Source organism: Prenolepis imparis, unplaced genomic scaffold (assembly GCF_030444845.1).
Source record: "Prenolepis imparis isolate NDT839.2.m4 unplaced genomic scaffold, iyPreImpa1.0 SCAF_4, whole genome shotgun sequence".
In the NCBI taxonomy this organism is placed as follows: Eukaryota; Metazoa; Arthropoda; class Insecta; order Hymenoptera; family Formicidae; genus Prenolepis; species Prenolepis imparis.
In genome coordinates, this window is record NW_028141162.1 from 10693226 (window position 1) to 10703538 (window position 10313).

General features: G+C 38.2%; 2 protein-coding genes across 5 annotated transcripts; one reads left to right on the top strand and one right to left on the bottom strand.

Annotated features, from left to right (window-relative positions):
- Positions 1-3: 3 nt before the first annotated feature.
- Positions 4-10256, bottom strand: Hyx (cell division cycle 73 hyrax). 4 transcript variants are annotated; one of them, XM_083035707.1, is made up of 10 exons: positions 10097-10256; positions 8004-9274; positions 7427-7568; positions 6913-7163; positions 5605-6811; positions 4260-5081; positions 3823-4135; positions 2959-3315; positions 201-1317; positions 4-126 (listed from the first exon to the last, which is right to left on the bottom strand). In XM_083035707.1, exons 1-4 carry the CDS (start codon positions 10225-10227, stop codon positions 7127-7129), a joined length of 1581 nt encoding a protein of 526 aa, XP_082891833.1. In that variant the 5' UTR covers positions 10228-10256; the 3' UTR covers positions 4-126; positions 201-1317; positions 2959-3315; positions 3823-4135; positions 4260-5081; positions 5605-6811; positions 6913-7126. The 4 variants fall into 4 exon arrangements, with proteins under 4 accessions (XP_082891833.1, XP_082891830.1, XP_082891829.1 ...); XM_083035704.1 differs by having other exon boundaries at positions 216-1317; positions 5605-7163; XM_083035703.1 differs by having other exon boundaries at positions 5605-7163.
- LOC145934879 (doublesex- and mab-3-related transcription factor A2) lies at positions 490-4976 on the top strand. Its single transcript, XM_083035711.1, has 4 exons — positions 490-622; positions 1017-1255; positions 3892-4137; positions 4284-4976. Exons 2-4 carry the CDS (start codon positions 1046-1048, stop codon positions 4974-4976), a joined length of 1149 nt encoding a protein of 382 aa, XP_082891837.1. The 5' UTR covers positions 490-622; positions 1017-1045.
- Positions 10257-10313: the final 57 nt, after the last annotated feature.

Consider the following 10313-nt stretch of genomic DNA (forward strand, 5'->3'; position numbering starts at 1 on the left):
TACTTTTCCAAAATTGCATTTGTTCTATCTGCATTTTCGCTTGGTATATTTTTTCTCATACACTCCATCACTCCATTAATCTCCTGTTTAATTTGCTCTCCACCACATCCTCGGCGAGATGTAACACTGAAAAATAAGATAAAATCATACACGTCCATACATACATATACATATATACTTGCGCACACTGGCGAGTTTACTTGCGATTACGATACCCTACGATGCGAGATCTCTCTTGTCTCGCGGTAGGAGTGGCGACAAGGGTAAACACGACGGAACCAATCGCCGAAGAAGGGTGGTCCGGCCGATGTTTGTCTTTTCGACTCTCTTCTCCGCTTCTGGGGATGCTACGGAATCGCGTGGAAGAGCCTAAACGTCCCGTACATCCGCGGCCAATCGAACCGAATCGCCGCCAAGCCGGAAGAAACGAAATCCCGAAGTCGACTATTAAATCGCTCCGGTCTCTTTTCGCACAGTTCCGAATTAACAATCGCGACAAGAACTCGCGCGCGAAAAACGCCATGTGTCACAGTCCTGACCTTCTTCTTCGTAGTTTTCGCTTAATTTCTCCGTGTGCTCTTTCAGCCTTTCTCAAGATAGAAAATTGAATATTCAACTATCCGTAAGAGTTTTTCTATTTTCAAACTATTGACAGTTAATTACATAGGGGGATATATTATCTAAAATTAATTATATACCCTTACGTAATTGCTGAAAAATTCATTATATATATTCACGATTAATCTGTATATATTTATCTGTCAATTCTCAATTATTAATTTATAAAAAAATCTCTTTAACATGCATATCAATAATTTCGACTAAAAATCGTGACGCGAATATTATTCGTTGCTCGAGTTCTTTTCGGATATCAGAGTAAAGACAGGCGCGAGAATATAAGTAAATAAAAAATAATCGAGGGGGATATTTTCTATTTGTACGATTCTACGACATTCTTCGTGTGTAAAAACGGTGCGTATATATGAACGATCGCAAATAAAAAAAAAAAAAAAAAGACGAGATTCGATTCGCGTGGGACACCATCATGCTTCGCGGCAGGAGCAAGAACAGGCCGGAGAACAACGAGAATAACGAGGGAACGGACAGTAAGCAGAGAAGACCAAAGTGCGCCCGTTGCAGAAATCATGGTCTCATCTCGTGGTTGCGGGGCCACAAGAGGGAATGTCGTTATCGGGAGTGTCTGTGCCCCAAATGTTCGCTGATCGCCGAACGACAGCGAGTGATGGCCGCCCAGGTAAGGATTCGACCTCCCAATCGGTCAAAATTCTTCTTCTCTCTTTCTTCCTCTGTTTTAATCTAAAAATATTTTTTTATGATTTTTTCACATTTTAATTTACTCGAATATATCAGAAAATTATTACGAACGCGAAATGTCAAATCTGAGATGACGGATATCATTTCGCGAGTGTAAGAGTGTCACTCTTGCAGTCACTAATTTAGTACGCGTGAGTTTCCTTCGCGCTTTGAGCAGCGTAAGGAAAATGTGAAAGAAAAATGTCAATTTGCTGCACGCGCAGTTGAGCGTAATTAACGCGCCTCCGATATTTTATTTCGCACGATTCACCCTCCGATATTTAAAGAGACGTCCGATCGGAGCTCGTTATTGTCGGAGCCGTTGATGGAAAGAGAATCTCGCGTATAGTTCCTTTTTGCAAAAAAAAAAAAAAAAAGAGTTTAAATTGACGCTGTGATTGATTCATTTATTTCGAAAAAGAGGTAATATGAGAATATCACGGAACATCAAACTGCGCAGGAGGTGGAAAAAAAGTTGCGAGTCCTCTGTTTTTAATTCTATAAATTGCAATTTCTAACAATACGATGCACAACGTAGCGATATTTAAATTATGCATTACAACAAGAGAGAATATAAAGATTCATTTTTATTTACTTCTACCAATTTTAATTTCTTTCACTCACTTTACTCTTTTTTCCAGTTATCGAAAATTGATTTCCATTTGATATATCACCGAATAAATTAATATTTGCAATAACTCGAAGCGTTTAAGAGCATCTCGTCTAATCACATTTTTCAAATCTCTTTTACAATTAGAATAATCGCAAAATGAATAATGGCCAGAGTCATCAATCTCTTGAATTTGGGCAATATGGTATCATCGTATGCATAATGCATCTCGCGACACGGATCCTTCGTTCTCGAGAGGAGAACAGGGGAAACAGAGGCAAAAGAGGGGGACGGCGAGATAAATTAAATCCATTAACGCTCAGTATAGCGTTTCATTTCTGTTTGCATAGGCATTATGACACTCGATACTTTGTTTGCGGCGAGACTCTCGATGCGGTAAATGTTCGCGCTACCCCCGGTATCTTGAAACGAAAATAGTCGACGCAGAGCGCTCGAGAAACTCTCTCTCTCGCGGTGGTTGTGGTCAAAAACAAAATACACGCCCGTGATCATCCGTCTAACGATAATTGCCGGTGTACAACCGAGGAAACCGCGCGCGGTTTTGCCGCGCGAAAGTTTCGCGCCAACTCTGTAATCCGCGATGATTAACGCGACTGTAATATTACTCGGAGAAATAATGTTATCGAAATTATACCGGGGATAGGCGGGTTTCTGAATTCTACGTATACGAACATATTTATAAAATTTACATTTTTTTCAATCTAAAGAGTATTGCCAAAAATTCATGACGAAACCTTTTAGTCTCTAAATTGTGAAATATACTCTTACATATGATAAGAATTTAAACGATGAGCTTTATGTATTGCTATCAATACATTGAGTGATATATTATATATTAATAAATTTTATAAATATGTATAATACATTATAATATTAAATTATATTATTTGCATGATTCATTTTGAGTATATTCTGCAAATAAGACTTTGTAGCAAATGCTATATTGTAGCGAGTCCGAAAGAACATATGGCAATGTGTGTACTGACTGGCTAAATGAAATCGGATAGTTATACCTTTCGATGATCGAGCGAGATTGGAGAAAATGGATCGAAGAAGCGGTTAGTAGATTCTCTTGGCATCAGCGACGTGAAAGATTATTGCGGGTGGTCCAGCTTGGAATAACAGCGCGGTAAATGCGCCCCGTATATAAGCGACGGGTCCATTTATAAGTCGAGCACAGTCATGATCCATCACGATTCGATCCTTATACATAGCTATATATTTGCTATGTATAAGGATTTATATGTATGACGTAGATGTGTTTCTCCATATTAATTATAGCATAAGACCGCAGATCAATATCAGAGATCATATTTTTATTCGTTCCAATCTTCGTGAATTTACTCCTCTGTAATTAATTTCTAATTAGCCTGAAAAGAATATCCAAGAATATCGTATTAGAATATCTTGTTACATAGATATTTAAAAATTTGTTCGTTATTTATAATACATCTCAATTATAATTGAAAGGTGTCATATATATATTATTTGTATTAATAAAATATTTTCTAGTATTTTTCCTTCTATAGAGTTTTCTACCTTCTACTTTAAATAAAAATGTGTAAGATCCGCAATTATCATACGTAATTTTCTATGTTAAAATTCATTAGCTTTTAATAAATACGAATTTCTCTCTCCAATATAAAAAAATAAAAACAAAAAGCAAATAAGAGCTCTTTATTGTAACATTTTTTTAATGCGTTGAATATTTTTATCTTATTGCTGAAGATAATCTTAAAGTAAATCAAAATGTTTGGAACTATTTATAATTATGTTTAAAAAATTCATTTAATGGACTATTTTTATGATACACATTCGTGCTAATTTGCTTTTTGTTTTTATTTTCTAACATTATGTATTGTCAAAGCCATTATCACCTGTTTGATTTTATTTTATAACTTCAATTTTTCCATTCGAGATGAATTAAAACAGCTGTTTTCAACAAGGTTGCCCTAAAGAGACAGCAGGCTGCCGAGGACGCGATCGCTCTTAAAATGGCAAAGGTAGCGACCGGACAAAAGCTCGATCGACTTCCGCCGGGGAAGATCTTCGGAATGTCTGTGACGGAGCCAAAATCGACGATGGATGAAAATGAAGATGCAATTCTCGCTTCGAAGAAGCTTGATAAAATTTCCGAGGATTCGAAGGATCTTCCATCGACGAACAATACTTCTCGTCTTGAAAATTCGTCTGTACGTATATAAAACAAAACATATTAAAAAAAATAATAAGATAAGAATAATCAAGTCGCGCATAATTCAGTTCGTAATTCGTTGATTAAACATCGTTATATATACGTAAACGCGGTCCTTACTTATCTCTCGTAATTCATTCTCAGGACGACTTGGAGGAGAACTGTTCGAAATCCAAAAGTCTTCTCTTCGACACCAGCAAGCTAGAGAGCTCCAAACAGTCCGTTCCGGTGTCTCAGACCTCCGTGGAGACTCTCGCCCGCCTCTTTCCAAACACCAAGCTGTCGGTCTTGCAACTGGTGCTGCAACGCTGCGGCCAGGATCTGCTGAAGGCGATCGAGTACTTTGCGAGCGACAGCCTGGGCATCGTCGAGCCAGCGATTTCGACCAGTATCGGTCACGCATCCTCGGCCTTTCGACCTCCGCAGACGACGATCGTCGACAGCGGTGCCGGGGACCAACAACAGCAACCGATTTCAGGTACGATGCTGGCACCGATCTATACCAGTCTGTCCAGAAATGTCTACGGGGACGCGGGTTACTGCCTGCTGAACATCGTGCCGACCGCGGAGCAGTTCGCCAAGGGTACCGATCTGCCGATCGCGAAAACCGCGGCCGAGTCTCAGGAAGCCGTCGCGCTAAATTTTCGCTATAACAATTACTTTACTCCTGGGGTGCAACAGCAATTGCGAGATGCGCATTTGTGCGCGCAAGTGGCAGCGGATCGACTGTCAGCTGCTAGATCAGCTGGCATCCTGCATCATCTGCCACCCGCCGTATTGCCGGGCATCCCTTGTGTGCAGCCGAATTGCGCGCAGTGCAATTACAAATTCGCATGAATGTCTTTTTCTGGATAAGAAGACAGGAATCGATACGGAGAGATAATCTTTGAAGAAGGAAGTCTCTTAATGTTAATTGCGTTAAAGCCTAATAAAGTTATAACGCTGAAAAAAAAATTATATGTTAGTTAAAAACTTTTCACAATTTTTTTGATCATATTTAGAAGACATACATTTTTTAATAATCGAAAAATAATAGTCATATTAAATAGTTTTAAAAAAAGCGAAGATAAAGATATACATACAATTTTTCGTTTATTTGTTATATGTATATCTATATTAGTTTTATATACATATTTATATAAACTAATTTTTGGTCCATTGTGTAAAAGAAGAAGCGACATTATCTAAATTTGTGCGCGAAAGAGAAAAGAGGAAACAACGCGATAATTGAAAAGAAACGCGGAGCGATCGACCCTCGAACAATAGGGGCGGAATCGGAGTGAAGATATTGTTAGGGGTACATTCGTCGTATTTGTCGAAGTAATAGGGCGGTGGTAATCTAGTTATAAATGTTCGATCCACCATCGTATAAACAACGCCGGTCAATCGTATATACCTCGGTCGCGCCGCGAGCGATTTACTTTGGCTTTGGTTTTAGAAGCAAAGAGAAAATACGGTATCTTACCACGTATTCTCCCTTCTTATCCAGTGAATCCTCTCGTCTTCTCTCCCTCGGGAAGATCTTCGCGGCGTCGCGTTTCGAATTACAAAGCACGCGCGAAGAAACTTAATACCGCTATCGACCACCGTCGAGATGTAATCCTCTTGTTCGCATGAAGGTGGAGACAACTTTTCGTCATTTTTCATCACTTTATAACTTTTTTTCTGGTGATACTTCATTTGATCTTTTTATTGACAAAACTAAAACTTGTGAATGGCTGCATTTAGTGCCGAACACGCAATATGAATGGATTCAACACTTTGTGAATGCGAGTTAATTACAGTTCATTTACAGCCAACGTCGTTGCAGTCGTTAAAATTAAAGTTCTTCAGCTGTGAATCAAAATATAAATGTGAAAATGCGCTCGCGCAAAAAATTTAAATTTTTCCATTGACACTACGCAGATGAATAATTTTTACATAGATTTCTCACATACAAATTTTTATATACATATATTTTTTACACAACTTACGTTATCGCGCCCAAGTATAATAAATGTGATACCGAAAAGTATTAATTTTTATAGTCTTAAAAATAATTGAATGCAATTTTGTTAATTTTATTCGTAAAAATAATAATATAGAAAATGGAAACTATTGTAAATTTTTACCCGCGTTTCAGATTTCTAGTTTTAAAAATAACGTAAATACGTTTTTCAGTAAATTATTTTTCAGATAAATTTGATAATACAATCAATATCACAATCATACATACAATCAATCATTTCAGTTCAGAGAGTTAATTCACGTTTCTACCCGATATACTAATTGATAAAATTTCTATCTCGCATTTCTATATAGGCGGACAGTTGTAAAAATTATTCATCTATGCATCACATAATTATCATCATATGTTTTCTCTTAATGGGGGGGAGTCGATAGTTCTTGCTGACATAGATGGATAGATAGGTAGATTCTCCAGGATCACATATCACACAATCAACCTTTATATTCTCAACCAATAATAGAAATTCCTATATGCTTAGCTCGATGTTTTATTAATTATCAATAACAACAGGCACATCAGTTCGCGCTAATTACAATCGATATATGCTCTGAAAAATCTATACGCTGCGGCAGAATATGTGCTGAATCATCAGAATGATAAATCTTGGCAAATATGCCGATTATAAACGATAACCAAAATCCGAGATTCACTACTAGATTACAATCTAAAAAATATTTATTATAAATGAATGGTTTTTTTTTCGTCAAATGGCTGTCGTCAAGTTCAAATGTCACACAACGTAGTTATTCGTCGCGATTACGTTACCTTGATACGTCGATTAAACTCGATTCGACTTCACGTTATGTTTACGCATTTATATATACTGTAGATATACATATACATACATATATATATATATATATATATATATATATATATATATATATGTTAAATTTTTTTCGAACCGTATGTACAACTCTTTATGAAAATATCTAAAAAATATTAAGAACACACACACGAGTCTGAATCGTATTAGGATTCAGAAACGAAGATGCGGCTTGTTCTTGATCATATGCCTGTAAAGATAGAGTTCACCTTGAATTTTGAGGTATAAATGTGTAGCTATTCCTACACATGTAAAAAATGTTACTTATATAAAAAAATCATAAGAGAATTAAAATTATAAATTACATTAAATTAATAAATTAATAATAATAAGCAGAGAATTAATATTAGCTTAATTGAAAATTTCAAAGATAAGATTACAGACATACGCGCGCGCGCATGTGTGTGTGTGCGTATAACATGATAAAAAAAATTAAATTTATAAGGTACTCACTTATCGAGATGTTCCCAGAATATCATTAACGCCGCTCTGTCCAAGTGCCTCTTTGTCCGGCTCAATTCGATCACCGTGACTGCCCAACGTGCTACATTCGCGTCCAGCCTCATCTCGTCATATTTTAAGTGAAATGCGCATACTGTAAGAAAGAAGGGAGATAACATTGTGCTTGCACTCAAAATATGATACTATGTATTACCACTCAAAAGTTTGCAAGGTGCATCTCATAATATTTTAGATAAAATTATATTTGTATTACACTGATATAATTATTTTATTGATTTATCAACACTATTCAAATGAAGACATTAAAACAAAAAATTATACATATATATTTAGAAAATATTGGCAAATAAAATTGATTAAATCTTTCTTTTCATTGTAGGATGATCATAGGATAGTTTGAACTTTTGAGAGTAACGAAATATTGATACAGAGCGAAATACTATATTAATATATATTGTAGATATATTTTTCTCGTTCTGAAAAGACTTACAAATGTATTTAATGTAGCCCTCGCAATGTAATAAAATGCTTAATCCAACTATTTTGTTATTTAAAATTCTATACGTACTCTTTGAAAAAATTTCTACCGGATTGCCATCAAACGGCCAACCCTTAAACTGCCACGCCGGTCCCATGACGAATACGGCGACGACTCTTTCCCAGTCGGCATTGGTGAGCTTCTGCGGATTGTCGACCACCCGGTATGGCACGGTTAAGCCGCCTTCCTTCCGCCGTTGAAGAAGCACCTCATTCTCGCGTTTGCAACCCTGCGCCCGTTTGTCCTCATTACTAATATACTTCAAATCCTGAAGAATGTCCTTGGAGTTGTACATAGTGATGAGGGATGTATTGGCGCTGGGAATGATGATGATGGGTGTTCGGCTAGGTCGTTTGTTCTGCGCGGCTTGCTGAGGTGTTAATTTAGCGGCGGAGGTCGGCAACAAACCGGAAGTCGGCGTGCTGGACGGATTGGTCGGTGGTTTTCTCACGGCGGGATTCGTACCTTCGGTCACGGATTTCAACGTCATGCCGTGATACGTGCCCATGGTGTCGATCTTGAAGCCCTCCGTCTCCTCCTTCTGCCGGATGAAACGTTCCTGATCGTAACGATTGTACACGGCCGGCTGCGGCAGCGGTCGCATGGGTGTCGAACGCGGTGTCACCATCGGTGTGGGCACGGTCGGGCCCTTCTGCCGGCCCTCTTCGCGCGCCTTGATGCTCTGCAGGATCGCGAAGATGTTCTTCGCGAAGATCTTGCCGCTGCTCTGCAGAATCGTGGCTCGAGTCCGCCACTGACGTTCGCGCGACACGATGTCCTTGGTGTCGTCCACGTCCATGTCGAGGATCACGCGCAGATCCGAACCCATACCGATGTCGTCGTTCTCCTTGATGGTGGTGCGCTTCTTCGCCAAGCGTTTCGCCTTGATCGCGGCGATCTTCTCCACCGACATCGCTTCCGACAGCGATTTGATGTTGTCAACGGTGACCGACGCTTCCTTAGGAGCGTCCAAACGTGCCGCCAGTTGTTCCTTGACCTTCTGCACGTGGGTCTCCTCGAAGCGCGGTTTCTTCGACGAACCGCTCTCCAAGCCATCCTCGGCGGCGCGTTTCACCTGCGTCGGGATCTCCAACGGTGCCGATTTATCTATGGCGGCTGATGTAGCGGTCTCGCCATTGAGGTAGGCCAGCAAGTCTTTTCTGTCAGGTCGACGCACCACCGGGATGTTTTCCGCGGCCGCTTGTCGTACATATACTGGATGTGTGAGCTGAACATGTTTGAGCAGGAACAAAAGACACTCGAGGGTATAGTATTCCTTAGGCGTGCCTTCTTTTCCGGATCTAAAAAATAGAAAGAAATGTTAGTGTCTCTCTTGAAAATATTGTTCAAAATATACAAAAACCATTTTTATTAGTAATGTTTAATATATCTCTTTAAATTCCTTTAAATAAAATATAATATAAATCATATATATATAACCTAGCTTTTGATATGAATTATTTTCTACGCAGATACACAATTTAACTTTTAATCGTAGACACATATCAGAAACTAAATTGGCAAGGCGTTTTAATAACTTAATAATAATTCAATTTTGATTATAAATTAAAGAGAAAGAGCAGAGGTAAAGAAATAGAAGTACTTTATAACTTTAGAATAATTGGCTTCATAAGGAAGACTTGCAAATAATATGTGGTAAAAGAAAAATTCAAATTAAATACACTTTAAATACACTTCAAAATAAGAATTAAATTATGTTAAGAACTAAATTATCTAAAAATTATTAAAAAGTAAACTAAAAACGAACTAAAAAGTATAGAATGAAAAAAAAAATATATATATATTCTATACAGAGAAGTCTCTATATATATCTCAAGATTCAAATTTTAAGGAGAAATATTTTGGAGAAAAGAATCGCAGATACATTAAAATAGACATTCGCGTTTCTCTCTAACATAATTCCCGATGTTCCCTCACTTTGCAACGATTTATTTGATTATATCGAATATATTTGTTTATCATTTCAGAAACTCAGGTTCGCTCTTTCTCTTTCCTTCTATCTTCGCTCCCTCTCTCGTTCTCCCTTTAAAGATGAAGGCCGAGCAGATTGTAATTACGCGAGAAACAATTTCGACATTAAATTCGGACAAAAAAGCTCTCACCCATAAGTCAAGTAATTCGTCTTGACGTTCTTCGGCCAGGAGAACTCGCCGAATATGATCTGATTCTCGCGCTCGATTATCTCCTTTTTATTAACATTGTACTGCCGCAACAAACTCAACGGATCCGCCATGATTGCGAACTGATGTATTCTGCAACGACACTTTGGCCGCGCGCGCATGCGCCTCGAACGTAAAGGCGCGTTCGCACGAATCGCGT